We start from the raw sequence: 21,683 nt of genomic DNA on the forward strand, positions 1-21,683 counted from the left end.
ACAGCAGCGTTAAATCTGTAATGTTGAATCTAAACACACACACTGTTAATATTGTTACATCCGCCAAGGACGTAATAAAATGTGCAGGATTATGTTAAAACTACTGCACGGATCTTGATGAAATTTTTACCACAGATGGATATTAGGCCATGGAAGACTTCAGAAACTTTTGGAGGTGATCCAGATCTGGATTCTGGATCAAGATTTCACTTTATATAGGCTTTGAAGGATTACATCAAAACTACTTCGTGGATTGTCACCAAATTTGCACCACAGATAGATCTTGGGGCATGGAAGACTCCACTGAATTTTGGAGGTGATCTGGATCTGGATTGGTGAATGTCAGAAATCTCTGCCTGCTCTTGTTTAAATGTCATGTTGGACCCAGTTCTGGTACGGCCCTGTGAGCTACAGAGAGCGTTCAGAACCCAAAAGCATCTATGAATCCATGATGTCCAGACAAGATTATAATTTATTTATTTATTGGTTAAGACCATTTTACCAAAAGCTGCAACAATTTAAAACCACGAATACACAATATTTAAGAAATTCCTTCACTGCCTTTGGTTTTGCAGTAACTTTCAGCTGATCATGTTTAGAGTCGGCGTCTTTATGTCGCCTGGATCTTGTCTGCATATCGTGGCCTCGACAAAGCCAGCCTTGTGTTTTAACTGTGGTCAGCTTTTCCTCACAGTGCATCAAAATAAATAAATAAACAAATTCACACAAGCGGTGTGTATTCGACACAATTAATACTCTTTGGAGCACCAGTCTGCAGAGTGTTGATCAGTTTGCACTGTGCACCAGGAGCTGATTGCAGTGTTTATATTGTTGTTGAACAACTTAAAGCCCAACTTGCTGACTGCTTCCAGTCCACGCAGTCATGCACGATGTTTGGTTGTCGGGTGTTGTGGGCGGGGTTTAACTCTGACTCTCTTCCAATCCTCCGATCGTCGTCTTCCGGCCCGCACAGGGAAGATGGTGAAAAAAGTCTGCCCCTGCAACCAGCTCTGTAGTAACTATCTCTCTTTTTGGTCTTTGCTCCTCCCATCAAACCCCCCTCCCCACCCTCGCACGCGTCCCATTCGCTCTAAACTTTGACCCTCTTCCACATTTTGGATGCGGTCATTTCAGTCATTTCAGCTTCTGCAGGTGTGAACAAATCTGATGTGAAATCACATCTTTTACTGTGGAATGTGATGCTTATGGATTCCGACTGGAATGACTGAATTGGTCAGACTGACTGTGCATGCACACGTGCACACATTTTCGAGTACTTGCATACCTAAACACCCCCCACCTGCACACCACCCTGTTATGGAAAGCTCCTCTGCCCCTCACCTTTCCTCCCTTCTCATAGCTTGTGCTCAGAACTACTTTACCCAGAATTCCTTGTCTCTGCAGTCAGTCATGACTCAGCATCTTCTCATTCTTGCTTCATTTGTTTCAGCATGACACGACAAGCTGTATGATAATTTAGTTTGCACCTAATCCCAGCACATCATTTCTTTTCTCATGTAATGAATATTATTATTTTTTTTTTTTTATAAATACCTTCTTTGTGTCAGCATGGCTTTGGTTTCAGTTCATATGCAGCGGAACTGAACCAGCATTTTTAGTACAATTTGTATTTACGGTGTATCAGAGAGGTCATGTTGTGCATGGTTTGTTTTTATTTACCTTTTAAATTGAGGCCTAAAATACAATGAAAAGTTTTCTTCTTCTTTGAATGCATCAGTCCTGTGTTTGTAAGTTAAACACAGAAACTTTGACTATTATTAACACACATTGGGCCCTATCTTGACTGCTTACGGTACGCCGTCTAAAACATGCATTCAGCATGCGTTTCTTTCCTTTTCATACAAACTCTGGAACAGTGTTTTGAAACACGGTATACCACAGATTTTGAAGTGTTTTGAACTTTGCTTACAGTAATTTGTAGGATTTAAGAAAAGTTTTATTATCCCCAGCCAGACCATTCTAGGCCAGGCCATTCTATCCATTCTTTAATTCTGGTTTTACTTTCTCGTTCTTTACCCACATAGTGGTCATCATATTTCTCCATGCGTGACACTCACATGAAGGTGGGCAGCTTTTTCTGATAATTCATCCAGCATCCACTAACAATCCAGCAGGTGGGAGACACGTCTATGGGCATTACATAGGCAAAACAAAGTTGGTTTTTCAGTTGATATGGTCAATCAAAAATTCACCACATCCTTGTCTGTTTGTTATTATTAATTTGGTGAGTTACAAGATGATTTTTGTTATTTGTTCACTCACCCACTCATCTACGCTGTTACAAATGCAGGGAATGAACATTACATCTTACAATTTCGAAAGCAGAATTGCCAATATTTTATTCACCCAAATCCCATTGTGATAGTGTGTTATTAGGCCAGCAGCTGGAATACAGTATCAGAGCACAAATGATATGCTCTTAATTTATCTAGCCAAGTAATCAAGGTAATGTTGAACCAGTTGAATTACACAGAGAAAAACTCAGCATATGTGCGTATGCTCTTGTTGCTATTTAGCTACGTAATCTAAGTTTATAATAGGCAGATTGGGTACAAAGTGACTGGATTTTTCCTCTAATACTGAACATATTTTGGGTGTAACGCAAAATAAACTGGTCAGTGTCATCAAGTGGCAGAGTGCACCAGGTGCACAGCACTCTGCTGGTGAAAGCAGATACAAGTGGGAGGTTTTCAGTCAAATTAACAGATCTAGACCAATCTCTGGGTGCACCAGCAGACAGCATCCCCCAAAGTTCCCTGAGGTGAGGCAGTAAAATAAAGTTTTACCATTTCACTTGAGTATTTACTTATATTTGGTTTTGTAGGAGTGGTGGGCAAGTGGTTAATGCACTTGGTTTCAGTGTGGAAGGTTCCCGGTTCGAATCCCACCCCTACCACATTTCTCCATGTAATGTGGAGTTGCGTCAAGAAGGGCATCCGGCGTAAAACTTGTGCCAATTCAACATGCAGATCCAGCTTGGATTTGCTGTGGTGACCCAGAGTACAAAACAAGGGAGCAGCCGAAGGGACTTACTTTATTTACTTGTACGAGGTCTGTCCATAAAGTATCGTACCTTTTTATTTATTTTTTTTAACTATATGGATTTGATTCATATGTTTTCACGTCAGACAAGCTTGAACCCTTGTGCGCATGCGTGAGTTTTTCCACGCCTGTCGGTGACATCATTCGCCTGTGAGCACGCCTTGTGGAAGGAGTGGTCCCGCCCCGTAGTCGGATTTTCATTGTCTGGAAATGGCAGAAGCTGTTAGAGACTGGCACCTGGAAACCATTCGAAAAATTTATCTGGCTTTCGGTGAAAATTTTACGTTCTACAGCTTTAAGGATGGCCCACAATGGCGCTCGGCGCACCGCGCTCCGAGCTGCGACGACAGGCACGAACCACCGGATCATTTCTAAATGGATGGTTGTGTGGAGCTGGGACCATCGTGTGCACTTTCTCTGGTTATCACAAGAGCTGGACATCAACTATTTTCTGGCAGATTTCACTTTTAACGAGATTTTGTCGTGGAAAGCCGCGCGGAGGATTTGTGCGTCACGACCGATTCGCTGTTCGAGCGAGACCAAGAACGCCTCCATTTCGGCGTGCCAGAGGACAGGTTCGGACATGCCCAGCTCTCCACAATTTCTCTTATAACTCACTCGACTGGTAAGCATTGAAAGCCGAGATAGGCATGTCCCAACTTGTCCTCTGGCACGCCGAAACGGAGGTGTTCCTTTGTCTCGCTTCCAAAGCGAATCGGTCGTGATGCGCGAAGCCTCTGCGCAGCTTTCCATGACAAAATCTCTTGTTAAAAGTGAAATCTGCCAGAAAATGGCTGATGTCCAGCTCTTGTGATAACCAGAGAAAGACCACACGACGGTCTCGTATCCACAGAGCCATCCGTTTAGAAATGGTCCGGTGGCTTGTGCCGTGTCGTTGCAGCTCGGAGCGCGGTGCGGACTGGAGCGTCCTTAAAGGGGTCCTTAAAGCTGTACTAAAAGACCTTATTCTCTGTGAAGCCCATAAAATTGTCACCGAAAGCCAGATAAATTTTTCGAATGGTTTCCAGGTGCCAGTCTCTAACAGCTTCTGAAAAAATTCTGATGGAAAAAAAACCCCAAGTCATTCCGCCATTTCCAGACAATGAAAATCCGACGACGGAGCGGGACCACTCCTTCCACAAGGCGTGCTCACAGGCGAATGACATCACCGACAGGTGTGGAAAAACTCACGCATGCGCATGAGGGTTCAAGCTTGTCTGACGTGAAAACATATGAATCAAATTCATATAGTTTAAAAAAAAAATAAAAAGGTACGATACTTTATGGACAGACCTCGTATTTTGTTTAATGGTTGATTTCAGTTTCATTGCGCGTACAAGCAAGTGTATGTGTGTAATGAACCCATGTAAAATGCGCTGTTTAAATACCACACATATACTGCACTTGACTTTAGACCAGGTTTTTGCTGGTTTATTGTGCAATCGCTTTCTTTTTCCACACAATACCACTGCACCAGCATCTCATTTGTACACCAACACACCCATGAATGTGAGTGCTTTGCTTTGCGCAGGGTGGAAGATAGGGCCCTTTGTGACTTATATGACCCCTTTGAAGATTTAAAGCAAACAATTATACATTTTAGATTTGTGAGGAAATAATTACAAATCTGCATTTATTGTTGTCATATAACAATTATGTTATCTTACTGCATTTTGAGGAGACTCAGTTTGATTGAAATGATATATTTTCTCCTGAAAATGTGATTACATCTGCACCGGTAAATATTTTTTGGAAGCGGTACAAAGATAATGAAACGGCCTTAAATTTGTTTGTACTCATAGCCTTTATTTTTTAATTTTTTAATGCCATGTACGTTGTTGTTTATAACAAAACAGATTGAATGGAGAGATCGTTCCACCTGCTCTTGGAGAGCACGCGTGCCATCCGATGGTCACAATTAAATTCAGGCTGACTTTCAAGGTGACATTTGCTTCAGACTTTTCCACGATTTCGTCGTGTTATCAAAAACGACCACATTCTGAGGTTTTCTTTCCTGTGATCATTTTTCGCTTTGGTAATAGTTCTGTGACTACAGTAACATGCTGACCCCCACCTTAACCTCTGACCTCCCATCCTAATCAGCCTGTGCAACCATGTAACAGGACATGCACATAAAATCCAAACAAAGATAGTCTTCCCATCTAATCTGTCTCGTCTTTTGCTGCTCCTCCTCTTCTCTCTGTCAATATTCACAGGGACCAACAGTACCAATGCAGTGAGTGGTTCTGGTGCTTTGAGTCAGAGCCAAGGTGGTTCCCAGTGCCTGTCCTCCAACATGTCAGCCTCCCACCAGAGGAAAGGAACCTTCACTGATGACCTTCATAAACTGGTGGATAACTGGGCCAGAGATGCCATGAACCTCTCACAGGTTGTCCCTGATCCTTGAAGAACTTTCTCACATAGAAAATGGTTTTCAAAAAGTTTACTTCATTCCTGTTGGGCACCAAGATGATTAAAAACTATTTATCTATAAGGGCCCTATCTTGATGATCTATGGCGCATGATCAAAAGTGCAAATTGCAAGTGGGTTGGGGTGTGCCCGTCTCCTTTTTTGCTGTTGAGAAGGTACATGAGCACAAATTGGGACACCTGGGTGGAAATTGTTTGAATTTGAAGTTGTCGTGGGCGTGTTAATGTTTAGGTACAATGTGAAATAAACAAATTAGAATGCAGGGTTGCCAACTCTCACACATCTGGCGTGACACTCATGCTTTCAGCATCAGTCTCATCCACAAGCAAGAAATGTCACGCCAAAATAAAAATGTCTCCCGTTAACTTGTTGTTGATGACTAGATTAGACCAGACCACAGCGCATTGTTTCTGAATGAAAAGATAGGAGTTTAAGGTGCACACCCGAAACAGCTGTTAACATGTGCTGACAACGTTCTCACTGCAGTATTCTCTGATCGTTGATTCGCTGAAAACCTGTCAACTGATACGTCAGCTGGGTGTGAAGAGTTCAGGGAGAATTCGAGCAAAGCTTCGAAGCTTGTTTCTGAATCCTGTCACTTTTTTGCCTGCAGACTTCAACTAGTTGTAAACTAGGTAATTTAAAGGACCTGTTGTACATTAATGTCCTGTTAGCAAGTATTCATGATTTTATGTCTATCCATGTACATGGGCTAAAAAAATCTGCTCACTGATGTATTTTATAGCTAAATTATTACTGACAGAGAAACCAAAGCATTTTGAACCATTGAATCAATATCGGTAATTTCAGCGGTAGTCTTGAGTCTGTTTCTCCACTCTAGTTTTGGAGAAGACTCTCACTGCACAGGAGTTGCTGGCATATGAAGGTAGATTTTGTCCAGCTTATAAAGAGTTGGATAAACAGCTGCCTTCCTATCTCTCTTTGCAATTTCACTGAAGAAAATGGTTCAGGGGAGCATTAGCATGACTAAAACCCTTAAGCTTCTGGGGGGCTTTGCCACCCAGACCCCCCAACCAAAGCCCTCTTGACCCCCAGCCAGTTCCAGCATTTTTCTTAATTTGCCTCTCACATGCCTGTAGATGACCTTGCTGAAATATTTCAGAAAAAAAGAACAAGGATGTAGAGGAGAAGAATCAGAGTTTCCCTTCTATTATTATTTTTTTATTAGTAAACGATAACTTTTTTTTTTTTTAATTATGGTTATCAAAAATTTTTGATGCACGCTATATGCACGCAGAGTCTCACTCCAGCCAAAGTCCCAAAGTTGGCAACTCTGCAAATGTACCATCCATCATCCTCTTTAAACGGATTACATCTAAAGCAGATTACCTAAATGAACGATGAAATCTGTTTCACCTTAGTATTTCTTCTGTTTTTTCTGTTGCTTAATGTTGACAAATTTACCTTATTTGTAGTCTTTCAGTAGCATGGCCCAAGCAGAGGGTTGCCTCTTTGAGTCTGGTCTGCTTGAGGTTTCTTCTTCAATATCATCAGAGGGCGTTTTTTCCTTATCACTGTTGCCTGTGTGCTTCTAGGGGTTGGTAAGGTTAGACCTTACTTATGCATTGCACCTCTGTACATTATTGTGATTTGACACTATGTAAATAAAATTTAATTAAATTTCCTTCTACTTTTACTCTTTATTTTACTTTGTCTTGTATTGCCTGTTATAATTTTATTGTTATTCATTTATTTATGATTCGAGGTAACTTGGTGCCCATTTTTAAATTATATACAGCACTTTGGTCAACTGCTGTTGCTTTAAGGGTGATTCTTTAACTACAGGCACTATTGGCCTTGTAAATATAATTTCCACGACACCATTGCCTTACAATATAAAGCGCCTTGGGGCAACTGTTTGTTGTGATTTGGCGCTATATACATGTGCTCTGATGTTACTGTTTATCTCCATAGAAACTACCCAAACAATCTTTCATACAAACTGTTTAAAGGGACATTACAGTGTTGTGATGGAAATTACGGCAATAGTGTGGGACAACTACATTTTGTTTAAAAAAAAATCACAACAGTTGTATGACATTGAATACCCCAATTATGTTTTGATTATTTTACTGATATTTTATTCAGAGATATTTTAAAACATTAGAAAAAATGTTTCTTTACCATTCATTTTTATCATTGAAGATCAAAAGTCTGGGTGTGGGACAAGCACAAAACGGCAATATTTGCATATAATGATGCTGAAAAAAGGTGAAAAAGTCATCATAGACTACTAGAACAAATTTCTTAACACACTTTCATTGTAAAGATAACTATAAAAGTGTGAAATTTCCCCTTTTTTCCATTTTTCATACAATATGATCAAAGGACATAATAAGTGCCCGTAGTCTAAGAATCACCCTTAAACGTCCTTTAGAAATAAAAGTTGAGTTGAGAGTTGAGGATAGCTGTATGCTACTGAGAAGGTTGACTCAAATAATGTTTTCCGGCGAGTTACTAGAATAGCACCAACCTGTGTGAGTGCACCAGTGGACAGCAGCCACCAAAGCTGCCTGAGGTGAAACAGTATGGTGAGAGGTTGGATTTTTTTCACATATACATTTATTTCACTTAATTGTTGCTTTAATTCAGCTTTGTTGTCTATATGAGCAGGCTCTAATGTATTGTGAACCTGCCTATGTAAGGCACATCTGAGTACTGTGCTTTATGTACCATGCACAAATACATTTCACTATGTTTTAGACCAGGTTTCTGTTGTTCTATGTTGCAACAACTTTCTGCTTCGTCAAGCTATCACTGCAACAGCACTGCATGTATTGCAGTTTTAGTCCAGTATGCCCACGGACACACAGGCTTGTACAGTTCTACTCTGTATTTATACGGCACGGCGAGTGTGCATAAAAACCACATCTGCATCTGGTGGAAACCACAAACGGAATTTGTGCTGCGCACCTTTGTGTTAGATGGAAGATGGGGCCTTTCCTGCTGATTTGTTAAAAGTAAAGTGGTTTGTCGATTTATTGTAAAACGTGGCTGAATTTCAGCACTGATCCTTTGCTAGACCTGCATGTTTTCCTTCTATAACATACCCTTTAATATGCAGAAATGAAATATTTTCTATACTTAATTCTTAGGTTCAGTCACGTTATTGTTCAGGTGAGTAAAATGAATTAATGGTGTAATTGTTTCAGGGCAAGAGGAGTGCCAAACAGCTGCCGCAGGCTCAGACACAGGGACACAGTTACGAGGTAAAAACACACCACGCCGTCATAACAGGGATCTTTCTCTACATGAATCTGAGAGAAATCTTTACCTCCAAAGCAACTGGATCTAAGACTTTCTTCTAAACCGCCGTCTGCCTCCTCCAGGTCGTCCAGTCTGCTAATCTGAGCAGGAAGTACTCCGCTCCCGGACAGCTATGTCCCAGCACCATGGCAGGATCTGCTCACCTTCCCCCAAACCCCACCACCGCTACCTCTGTGGACATCCGCAAGGGATCCTTGTGCCACACCGCTGCCTCCTCCACTCCCCCTCAGCCCCAGCCCCCCCAGTTCATCCACTACACCCCAACACCCGCCTACAGTGCACAATGGTCTGGTCCAGCTCACTGCCTGTCAAACCCGCACCAGGCCCTGGCACAGCCCAGCCCTCTCCTGGTCAGCACCTCCCACCCTTTGGGCCCTTACCCCCCCACAGTGGTTGGACAGGGACAGATTCCCATGCAAGGGCCACTCCAGGCTTTCCATATGACGAACACTCTGCAGAAATCTGTCAGCAACCCAGGGGGACCCAACCTAAGGACCACATAGGGCCGGGGGTGGAGGGCTGGCTGCAAGTGCAGCCCACATATAGACTGGAGTGGGACAGATTATCTGAAGAGGATGGAGGAACTGCAGAAGTGTGGGAGAGAGAGAGAGAGAGAGAGAGAGAGAGAGAGAGAGAGAGAGAGAGAGAGAGAGAGAGAGAGGAGAGAGAGAGAGAGAGAGAGAGAGAGAGAGGAGAGAGAGAGAGAGGAGGGGGGGAGGGGGAGGGCCGGACAGACGCTGATGTGTTTGAGGCTAAAATAAATTTTACTGGTGTGTTCGAATTAAAAAAAAAAAAAATTGTCAGGAATGTAATGTAGCCATGTCCACAGTTTGTGTGATACCCTCACCTCTTCTGTCCATGTGTGTGAGACACTGGGAGGACCGTCCTGTTCTCTCAGACGTACATACTGCTGTGTTTGTTCCAAAAACTCAAGGATGATGGAAAAGAATTGTCAGTGCAATCTTCAAAGGCCAAAGAGGTTTTGACAGCGTGCAGGATTTGTTGGGTTTTGTTTTCGGTCACGTGGAGGCTCTTGTGGAGTGTCAGGTGCTGCGGGGGGGGGGGGTTAGTGGCCCAGATGCTTGTGGGAAGATCTGGCAACTGCTTGTCGCAAAGCAAAATTAAAGGTCACGGGGGGCTGGAGCTTATGTCAGCAGTCATAGGGCGTGAGGCGGGTATACCTTGGACAGTGTGTCGCAGGGTCACATACAGACAGACAAACAAACACACTCACACCTGCACGCACCCACACTTAGTTCACATAGCTTGTATGTCTTTGACTGTGCCAGGAAGTTGGAGCACCCAGAGAACCCACGCAAATACCAGAAGAACATGCAAACTCAACACAGAAAGGCACCAGGTGGGAATCAATCCCATGACCTTCTTGCTGTGAGGCAACAGTGCTAAATCAGTAAGTCACTGTCCTGCCACAAAGCAACCACCTTTAGATAAAATTTAAAACCTCTACTCCCCAGCATGTTGAACACTGAAAAAAATGAATGTATGAGGTTATATGAGGTAATTTTTCACTCTGGACAAAAAATTATTTAATGCAAACACTGGTTCCAAACAGAAGCTACCCCGCTAATTAATATCATTGGACAACCCTTACCAAAAAGTAGTATATGCAAGCATGTTTCAAGTATACTTCTAGTTTACTTTTTATATATTTACCAGTACTATTTTTTGGTAAGGGAAGGCAATAAGTCACCATTGATTGCATGAGAACATCATTAGAATTGTCCAGCTGCACATACTGCCTCAGAGCTAAACATGAGGACATTGACCTCACTAAATGTAAATAAAGTTTATAAAATGACAGATTATAAAGTTAGCCCTACCTTAGCCTTGCCATCTCCCTCTGCTGTAGCTGAAAACAAGTGGAGTGTCAAGTAGTAGGTTGTTCTGTAAGACCCAGCCCCTCCCCCACAGTCCACCTGTCAACACTCAGTCTTCTTGTCATCAGTGGTGACTAGAAGTGATTTCCTCAGTTCTTTCTGCCTCATCCAATAACATTAATTAGCCTGTTAGCTTCTGCTTGCTAATGCATTGTTTGCATTCAGAATAAATTAAAAGTTTAAAGCTAAACAACATCCTAAAAGAGAGGTTAAGTTGTAATTTGTGGGACTAAAAAATAGGTTTACATGAGAATATTAAGAGTTCTGTCAGTATTGAGAAAGTCGTGCAATTGTTTTTAAATAAATTTGAGCACGTCAATTATGCACAGAGAATTTGAACTGCTGAAATGTGGTTTGGAATCCTCCAGCCGGGTCTAAAGTTGGTTGCAGGGATTCTGAATCACCAGGTGTGTCACATTGCTCATTTCTTTGTGGTGACAGAACAATGAAAGTCGAAGATGAGGAAAACAAACAGGAAAATATTGGTTACGATGCTGACTCGCTGGCTGTAGTTGCCTTTGTAATCCTATTGGACAGACTTCACCCTCACGACTCCTCCAACTCCCTCTCAGCCTGTTTCCATCTGAAGCAATAACAGCAGAAATGATTTCATTAAAAAAACACGTGAGCATGAAACTCTGCGAGAGAAAGTGGCCTTATCAGCATATTGATCCCTGTACAGTTTTTTTTTTTTTTTTTTTTTGGTATGTCAGCTACGATGATTCCATTTTATTTTATTTTTTTTAATTTAATTTAGTTTTTGGTCGGGATTGTTTTCCTTGCCGTCAGAGGCGTAGCAGTTATTTAACCAGCATAGGTTCCTCACCTAATGCCTCATTTCTTAGCATTAGGATGCTTTCAGTGTTGGATTAAAATGTACATTATGATTATTCTTGTTAATAGCTATTAATCTATTTAAAGAGAAACAAAAACAAAAAGTGTGGACGGACCTGTTACATTGGCGTTTCATGCGGAAACACTGATTATTGTTTATTAGATGTTGTTGGACAACATTAGTTTTAGTCAAGATTTTTGGGGGGTGGGAGCAAAAAAATCACACTGAAAAGTATTGGGGTCACTTTCAGTTCACTGCTTCTCGGTGAGTTGAACCTTTTAAGAATGTCAAAAAAAAAAAATACTTTTTTTTTTTTTTTACTCTAAAAACAAACAAAAGCCTTACCAACAACCAATCAGCTTCATCACGAATGGAACTGAAAGTCAAAACTGACCTCACAGCCGGTTCTAAAGACAGCGGAACGCGGGATAAGTCAAACGTGGATAAAGATCGCTATTTTTGTTTTCTTAATACAGCACAGTACTTAGGAATCAGACACTTTAAATAGTCGTCCTCGTCCCTTTTCCCGCCTTTTGTTAGGTAAATGTGAATGTATAAACCGATGTTGTCCGTTTTATTGTACTTGAAAGGTCTTTTATGTTGAGCCTCTAGTTAATCCTGGAGGTGCTTTAGTGCCTTGCGTCCCTCCTGTTTGTACACTTGTCAAGTATTTGGGTTGAGTTGAGGACGTTTGTGTGCATGTGTTGAATTTTTGCCTTTTTTTTTTTATTTTAATGTTTCAGAAGGCAGCGGTAAATAAACGGACCCGGTGTTAGCTTGGTGAAATTGCAGCAATGTGTAGAGGCTTTTATTTTATTTATTTTTTATTTTACCCTTTTTCCATATTATCCGTATGTTGGATAGAAAGAAAAATATTAACACACAAAATAATTTCAGTGCAAAAATTGGCCCTAACTTTGCTATCATTTATGCTGAATGTAGAACGGAAACGTCGGCGTGCACGTCTATGTGGAGGGGAGCAGCAGTGTGCACGCTGTGCTTGTGCAGTGTTCTACCTGCAGATAACATCTGACGCACTCGCACAGGATTAACAACGGAGATGACATGAATTATCTGTGCCAAGTATTTTTGGTGTTTTTTCTTTGGGTTTTTAAATGTAGAAATGTGGAAATGCCCCCACCTCAGTTTTAAAGAGGGAGTTTTTCAAGATTGTATTTGAAGCTTGGACCACTCTGTACTTGATGTAGGCTTTAGCACAAGTGCAGCGTGCAAACACCAGAGGGCGCCCTGCTACAGTAATGCACAGTCTGCAGAGTTTTTACTTACTGGACCAGGTGGCCGGTTCTCAAATTTGTTCCCCGTCTCGATTTACTGACCATAAATATATATATAAAATTAATAATGTGATGTTGTGCTCATATTCAATTTGGCCTTAACAGGGATGAAGGTGCAGCTCGGTTTTGCCAACATTGCAACGTCCTATTGAAAAGTTTTGATTTTGTGCTCATTCTTTTTTATTATTATTATTAAAAAAAACTGCTTAGTGGTTTAATATTGGGAAGCAGTTGTGATTCTCTGTCTTTAGTAAGACAAAACTGAACATTTCATCAGCGTGCACCTTACTGACTGGAAAGCCCCGAACTCCAACATGTGTCCAAACTGAAAAAAAAGGACATCCATCCTGATTATTTAATGTTCATCTATCTGCGAGCTTATTTCTAATTCATTCTTAATTATCTGATCAATGGCACAAAACTGCCCTTTGAACAGACGGGGTGGAAAATGTCTCTCAATGCACTGCTAAAGGACAACGAAAATAACCATGCACATAAAAAGTCTGAATTGTCAAATTTTAACTGGTTTGATCTCAGAAATGGCTGCGTAAAAGTGAAGGAATGGAGAAGTAAAATGTGTGTTGGTGGGTTTGGCTGAGGCGCGAGCGGTGCGATGGTGATTATGTTGGTGTTGATGGACGTAAAGTTGAAATGAACTGAGGTTATGACGCTTTTTGAGTGGCAGCCTTCAACTCTGTTTTCAAACTTTGTTTGGACCATTTAAGCACATCCAGTACATTGAAACAGAACACATTTTATATTTTGACGGGATGTGCACCGTCTGGATTCACATAATTAAAAATGTTGAATTATAAAAACAGATTTTTGCTTTTACATTTTCAGAACACCCTTTTCAAAAATTTTTATTTCGATATTTTTTATTCTTTTTACTGCTAGTCAATTTTGTTTGAAGCTGTGAAAAATATTTGCGCCGCCTTGCTTTAGTTCTGCACGTTCTGTTTCCCGTCATCTGATTTGCAGTATTCAAAGGTAACTTGCTGGCTGACATCCTGGACTTTTACTTTGGAATTACTTGAGCATCAAATGATTCCATTACATTTTGCTTCTTCTTTAATTTGGCGGCAGGATGGTGTGGCTGCAGTGCAATATTATTCAAAGTTATACTGTGGGGCTTTTTGGGGTGCTCTTATTCTGAAGGGTTTGACAGTTACATCCATGTTGGAGGGATCTTATTTTGTAAAGCTCATGTGGTCTAATTATTATGACTCTTTGTTCTTTTTTTTTGGGGGGGGGGGGGGGGGGGACTGTATAAGAAGTCTTATTCTGACGTTCCCTGAATTAAAAAAAAAAAAATTGTAAAGTCAAAGTTGGACTTGTATGCTGGTTGTAAACTGTTGCATTTTTATTTTATTATTTTTTAATGTTCAGTTGCAAATTGAGCTTCTGTTCAACTCTTTGGGTTTTTGTTTATTTTATTAGCCCCTGCCCCCTGGAGTGTCAAGCGATCAGTCTGCATTGTTTTTTTTTTCTTTTAATTTTTTGTTTGTTCCTATGGAAATGTTTCGTCATTTCCAGCAGTTTCTCCGTTACCCAAACATCTGTTCTCGCTGATGATTGCATTTTATTTTCCTCATGACTACATTTTATCTCCAGTTTAAAAACAAAAGTTTCTTGTAGCACCTTGAATAATTTTTATTGTCTTTGACATTGTCCAAAACTGGTTCATACACATGGCTGAATGAATACGGGGGGGGGAGACTGTCAGGAGTCGTGGACAGCCTTTAACAGGATGTTTTGCACTAAGTATAGAGTGTTCAAGCTTCATATTAAAAAGTAAAAAAAAAAAAAAAAAGTTGCGCTTTGCGCTCCAGTACAGTGAAATTTACTTTATTTGTAAAAACATAATAAATAAAAGTTTAAATGAATGTGTGGTTGGATTTTTATGCCGTTTGTGGACAGTCAGAAAAGTTTTATTTTTTAAAATTTTTTGCAACATTGTCTCTGGGAAGAGTACCAGGCCCACTTCAATTAAAGTGGACATGAGAGTGCACGCGGCGTGCACTCTCATGTCCACTTTAATTGAAGTGGGCCTGGTACTCCACCCAGAGACCCAGACAGAATTTTGCACAGTGGAACCACCGACTGCAATACTCGACTTTTCCAGTAGCTGCAGCTCTTGTCATTGTTTTGCAAGAACCTGCAGGAATCCACACATGACTCGGCTTCCTGTTACCCTGACCGCAGCTTCCTGCTTCTTGACCAATCAGGAAACCGCTCACTTTCCAGGCCTGAATGGGCGATTATAATCTGTCGCCATGGATACAGCACTACTAGATTGTTTGAGCTGGAGGAAGGAAGGGAGGAAGTAAAAGGAGATGTAATGTAACGGTGATTTTTCCACCGTATCATTCTCCTGCTGTGAAATGAACACTGTTAAGAAAAAAAAAAAGTGTGGGACTAAAGTTTTATTACCTCTGCCAATGAAGTTGGACAAGGTTATATTTTGGCCCGTGTTTGTGTGTTTGTGAACAGCCTGGAGTTCACAATTGCTCTCAATGAATAGACCAAGTTTGATCCGCATCTGATCCATATTACAGATTTAACGGATATTTGATTTTAACATTAAAAAGCCCTTTTGATCTATATTTTGTATTATATTTTAGCTTATGAAAAGCTGTTTCTATCAGGACTTTGACCTTGAAAATTTTTTCCAAGGTAAAAATTTGTGGAACTGGAAACCAGAGTTGGCGGAGGTTTGCGCTCTACTAGTGCGGTGCTCTAGTATGAACTATGTTTTATTTTTAAATCCCATGATGAAGTTTGAATTTCTTGCAGAGCTGCAGTCACAATCACCTTCATTACTTGCATGGTGGATGGGTGAAGATTCAGTCCAACAGCAGTTCGCCTTAGAATCAACATTTCGTTGCGCCACCTTATTGATACAGAAGCCCAAAATGGACATCCGTACTCTACCTGTTGCATCCTGAAGAAAGGAGAATTAGCGGTTCCCAAACAATGCATACTGGTTATCACAAGTAAGCAAGAATCCACGTCGTCAAAGAAGCAAAAACATGACTAGAAACAAAATCGGCATTGAGGTAAAGCAGTCTGCAACCTCACCACTAAATGACACCAAATCCTTTAAATAATTATGCAAGCAGCTGAACTCTTTGGAAATGACAAACAAGCACCATGCAAGTTGAACCACACCTGCTCCCAATTTCCATCATGCATGCGATGAGGCAGGCAGTTTTCTTTCCACAAGTCAGGGGATGGATACATAAACATTTCCATGTCACAGAATATGGCTTCATTTGCATCACTCATTAAGAAATACAAAGAGTATGGAACTGTATGTTAAATGTCTGGGGTTATCAGTTCTCAAAACTAAGTGAAAATGCAAAAAGTAAACTCGTGAGGGAAGCCACCAAGACAACTCTGAAGGATTTTGTGGCTGTGACTGGACTGATTTGTTGTGTAATTTTTGTCTGTTGGACCACCAGAGCTGCATGGGAGAAAGGAACAGAGAAAGATTACCATCCAAGAAAAACAATTGTCTTATGTGCCTTCTGGCAAACTTTATCAGAAAACCCCTCTCTTGTGTCTCTCTACCATGAAGTTGCTACTGACCATCCAAGAGAAAAAGCAAAAAAAAAGTGCACTATGCACAGCTTCACAGCCACAGAAGCTGATGACTCCTTCAGAGTTGTGGGTGTCTTGGTGGCTTCCCTCACTTGTATAACAACACACTTTGCCGTATTTATTATATGTATTATTTGTAGTTTATCTTATTCATTAGTGTAACATGTTTGAGTAAAGCTTCACAAATAATCAAATCAGTATTTTTTTTAATTCATTCAGTCATTACTTTTACAGAATATACTTAAAATAATTATCTGTTTTTCATCAGTTCAACATTTATATTCAAGTACCATATATATATATAATATATATAATATACAGTAGTGTTCAGAATAATAGTAGTGCTATGTGACTAAAAAGATTAATCCAGGTTTTGAGTATATTTCTTTTAGTTACATGGGAAACAAGGTACCAGTAGATTCTCACAAATCCAACAAGACCAAGCATTCATGATATGCACACTCTTAAGGCTATGAAATTGGGCTATTAGTAAAAAAAAAAAAAGTAGAAAAGGGGGTGTTCACAATAATAGAAGCATCTGCTGTTGACGCTACAAACTCAAAACTATTATGTTCAAACTGCTTTTTTAGCAATCCTGTGAATCACTAAACTACTATTTAGTTGTATAACCACAGTTTTTCATGATTTCTTCACATCTGAGAGGCATTAATTTTGTTGGTTTGGAACCAAGATTTTGCTGGTTTATTAGTGTGCTTGGGGTCATGGTCTTGTTGAAACACCCATTTCAAGGGCATGTCCTCTTCAGCATAAGGCAACATGACCTCTTCAAGTATTTTGACATATCCAAACTGATCCATGATACCTGGTATGCTATATATAGGCCCAACACCATAGTAGGAGAAACATGCCCATATCATGATGCTTGCACCACCATGCTTCACTGTCTTCACTGTGAACTGTGGCTTGAATTCAGAGTTTGGGGGTCGTCTCACAAACTGTCTGCGGCCCTTGGACCCAAAAAGAACAATTTTACTCTCATCAGTCCACAAAATATTCCTCCATTTCTCTTTAGGCCAGTTGATGTGTTCTTTGGCAAATTGTAACCTCTTCTGCACGTCTTTTATTTAACAGAGGGACTTTGCGGGGGATTCTTGCAAAGAAATTGGCTTCACACAGGCGTCTTCTAACTGTCACAGGACTTACAGGTAACTCCAGACTGTCTTTGATCATCCTGGAGCTGATCATTGGGTGAGCCTTTGCCATTCTGGTTATTCTTCTATTCATTTTGATGGTTGTTTTCTGTTTTCTTCCACGCGTCTGTTTTTTTTTTTTTTTTTTTCCATTTTAAAGCATTGGAGATCATTGTAGATGAACAGCCTATAATTTTTTGCACCTGTCTATAAGTTTTCCCCTCTCCAATCAACTTTTTAATCAAACTACGTTCTTCTGAACAATGTCTTGAACGTCCCATTTTCCTCAGGCTTTCAAAGAGAAAAGCATGTTCAACAGGTGCTGGCTTCATCCTTAAATAGGGGACACCTGATTCACACCTGTTTGTTCCACAAAACTGACGAACTCACTGACTGAATGTCACACTACTATTATTGTGAACACCCCCTTTTCTACTTTTTTTTTACTAATAGCCCAATTTCATAGCCTAAGAGTGTGCATATCATGAATGCTTGGTCTTGTTGGATTTGTGAGAATCTACTTAATCTACTGGTACCTTGTTTCCCATGTGACAATAAGAAATATACTCAAAACCTGGATTAATCTTTTTAGTCACATAGCACTACTGTTATTCTGAACACTATATATATATATATATATATATATATATATATATATACACACACACTGACATAAATGGCAATGTCAAATTGTTTTTAATCATTTGTAGTATTCGGCTTCTGGATTGTATTATTGTTTGGTTAATAGCTAAATCATCTTTTAAAATTACTGATCAATGGACAAAGTAGTAAATCATGTATAGGCCGTGTGGTAGCTTGGCCTATCTCCAGATTTCGTAGTGTGAAACACTTTATCGGCGTAAACTGGATGCCAGTCTGACACAAATTACATCTCCAGCTAAGGCCAGTACCCAAATTAAAAGTAGTTTTCAATTAGAAATCTGACTGAAAATTATAAAACCATTTTTTATATATTTTAGTTCCAAAAGCGTCACAAGCAGAGTCAAAGCTGAATAGTAAATAAATCTGATGCATAAACACATTTTGTGGAACTCCAGACTATATCCATAAAAAAGAAAAAAAAAAAAAGAATCAGAAAAACATGTCCACTAAGCTGTGACTGTTCTGCCCACCCGGGGGCAGTGTTGCACACAGATCTGCTGTACTGTGGATGGAGATGTTTTTGGTGCATCACCGGTTTTGGCGGCTTCAGACTTTAAGGCGTTATTGTGGATGTGGACTTTAGGAGGAACCAAGTAAGAGCGCCCATCCTTCAGTTTTACAACAAGTGCTGTTTTTTACTTCTTATTGTGACTTTCTGACTATTTCGAGACAAATGTTAAATCAGACGTGGAGTCTGTTCTGCTACAGAATGTTGACCTGGACCAGTATGACCAGACTGTGACTTCCTCTGAGGTCTGTGGGCTAATTTCTACCACACCTGCTCTGTGCATGTAGGTTTAAGGGGTTTATTTTGGAAAAGGTCACTGTGGTCAAAGGTCAAATTTGGTCTCTGACCGTTTGGTTTTGCAGAGGTGGAATGATGTCACCACTATCCATCATAGATCAATGTTTCAGGGTTTTGCTGGGGTTTTTTTTATTTGTTTGTTTGTTTTGTTTTATTCTGATTGTCATTTCAGACAAAATAAAAGAGGAAAAAACCTTTGGAATTCTATAACCTTCTTGAGTCATCTGCGACTTGAACCCACAAAGTTTCAGCGGGTAGCTCGGACAGGATTTAGAAAATGCGATGGATTGTTTCATATCGCAAAGGAAAAAATAGCCACTGTTCTCCAAGTACAGATGAAATTAAAATGTTTAAACTTTACCTCGCTGTCGTGAAAGTGGATGACAACAGAAACACTGAACTGCAAATTGTGTTTGGTCAAGGTCAGAAGATTTCATTCAACAGTGATAAACTTCTCTTTTACAAACACTTTTTTAAGCTGCAATTCAATTTGGAAATGATCTTATACGACTTTTCAAGATGACTTTTACTTCTTCTGACCAAATCACAAAACACAAATCTGAGTTGTACTGACCAGAGGCATTCATGGCTAAAGATGGGCGTGGACAGCAGCATCATGCATGTATGTACATTTCCACAATGGCTGCGATAAATACAAAGGAGAACCATGTACACATGCATCTTTATAACTGATGAAAAGAAAGTGTGAGCACGTTTCTGCCTTTTTTACACAGTTTTAGTTTTAGTTGTGAGTTTTTAAATGAGGCCCCTGGACTTTGAGCTACATTAGCCTTCATTAGTGCACGTTGTGAAACATAATCTGTACACCTGGAGTCCATATGGACCCACCAGTATGTCTTGATTTTCAAAACTGTTGATATTTTCCTACAGATACTGTATCTGAAATATAACTAGATCGAGTGACTTGAAATTGTTTTGAAAAAGACTCGAGAATCTGGCTGATGAACTTACATTTCATTTTTAAACAAGAGCAATCAGACATTTCTGATGTCCGCCAAGCCGGACCCGAATCATCTCCAAAATTTAAAGGAGTCTTCCATGCCCTAATTGCAAATTTGGTGAGAATCTGTGAAGTAGTTTTGATGTAATCCTTCAAAGCGTATATAAAGAAAAATCTTGATCCAAAATCTGGATTTGGATCCGGATCCACCTCCAAAATTTAATGGAATCTTCCACCTCCTAATATGTATCCGTGGTGAAAATTTAATCAAAATCCGTGAAGTAGTTTTGACGGAATTCTTCAAAGCATATATAAAGTTAAATCTTGATCCAGAATCTGGATCCAGATCTGGATCACCTCCAAAATTTAATGGAATCTTCAACGGCCTAATATGTATCAGTGGTGAAAATTTAGTCAAAATCCGTGAAGTAGTTATATAAAGTGAAATCTTGATCTGGAATCTGGATCCAGATTCGGATCACCTCCAAAATTTAATGGAATCTTCCATGGCCTAATATGTATCAGTGGTGAAACTTTAGTCAAAATCCTTGAAGTAGTTTTGACATAATTCTTCAAAACCTATATAAAATGAAATCTTGATCCGGAATCTGGATCCAGATCTGGATCACCTCCAAAATTTAATGGAATGTTCCATGGCCTAATATGTATCAGTGGTGAAAATTTTGTCAAAATCCGTGCAGTAGTTTTGATGTAATCCTGCGTACAGACAGACAAATATATGCAGGTGATTTTATTACATTCTTGGCGGACGTAATAACATTGATATTTTTTCTCTTTATTGAAAAATTCTTATGGAACCCACAGAATTTAATCAAATACGATCAAGTGTTATAAATGATCACGCTATACAGATTAAAATAATCGTAGGCAGCGTCTCTATTCTGCAAAATCTTACATCAATTCAAATATAAAGTGAACTTTGTAATAATGACGCAGACTACAGCTCTAGTGCTCTATCAATGTACACACACACACACACACACACACACACACACACACACACACACACACACACACACACAGAGGAACAACAGTAACTTGATGAAACAAAATGGAGACAATATTATTAAAAAAAATAGATTTTTGAACATTTTGAATAATTTTCATTAAGAGTCATTAAGGATACGAATTGCCATTCTGACAAATGGATTTTTTTTTTCAACAACCCTAATTATTATAATTTGTAAGAGGACCCCTTCCACGCTGGAGCCCCCTGGGCTGTAGCCCGGGTTAGCCCTTGTATTAAGGTGCCACAACTTATAACAATAATATGTTGTTGTTATTAATAATAACTAACAAATATGTTTTTTTTTCCTTTCCATTATCTAAATCACACTGGAGTATAAGTTACAGGACACCCCAAATTTGTAAAAGCCCTGCGACTTATACTCCGGAAAATCCGGTAATTCCCATCACATGGATATTCAATGTGCGTAGTGTTTTCACGCCCATGCACAGTGGGCGTTAAAACACTACGCACTGAGGACCGGGTTCAAGATGCACCTGTTGTTACTAATGTTGGGCAGAATCCTCTTGCAGATCTCGTAACTCTTCAAAATAATAAACTAACGCAGATGTCAGCGCTTCGTTTTGTCGCCTCTGCAGCTGTGTTTGTGTGTAAACAGGCCGCAAGCGATCGGGGCTCTTGCTGCTGTTTCCTTTAGCCTGA

General features: G+C 40.0%; 1 protein-coding gene across 13 annotated transcripts in view; it reads left to right on the forward strand.

The window, feature by feature from the left end:
• Window positions 1-9,419, forward strand: part of wnk1b (WNK lysine deficient protein kinase 1b) — a 231,931-nt gene extending 222,512 nt beyond the window's left edge. For 12 of the 13 annotated variants that reach the window (XM_034163660.1, XM_034163662.1, XM_034163665.1 and 9 more), the window contains 4 exons: window positions 974-1,015; window positions 5,280-5,452; window positions 8,668-8,724; window positions 8,845-9,419. In XM_034163660.1, coding sequence (XP_034019551.1) covers window positions 974-1,015; window positions 5,280-5,452; window positions 8,668-8,724; window positions 8,845-9,285 — 713 coding nt within the window. In that variant the 3' untranslated portion in view covers window positions 9,286-9,419. The remainder of the gene's footprint in view (window positions 1-973; window positions 1,016-5,279; window positions 5,453-8,667; window positions 8,725-8,844) is intronic. The other variant, XM_034163666.1, reaches the window with a different exon arrangement.
• The last annotated feature ends 12,264 nt before the right edge of the window (window positions 9,420-21,683 follow it).

This window comes from Thalassophryne amazonica, chromosome 22, assembly GCF_902500255.1.
Source record: "Thalassophryne amazonica chromosome 22, fThaAma1.1, whole genome shotgun sequence".
Classification (NCBI taxonomy): domain Eukaryota; kingdom Metazoa; phylum Chordata; class Actinopteri; order Batrachoidiformes; family Batrachoididae; genus Thalassophryne; species Thalassophryne amazonica.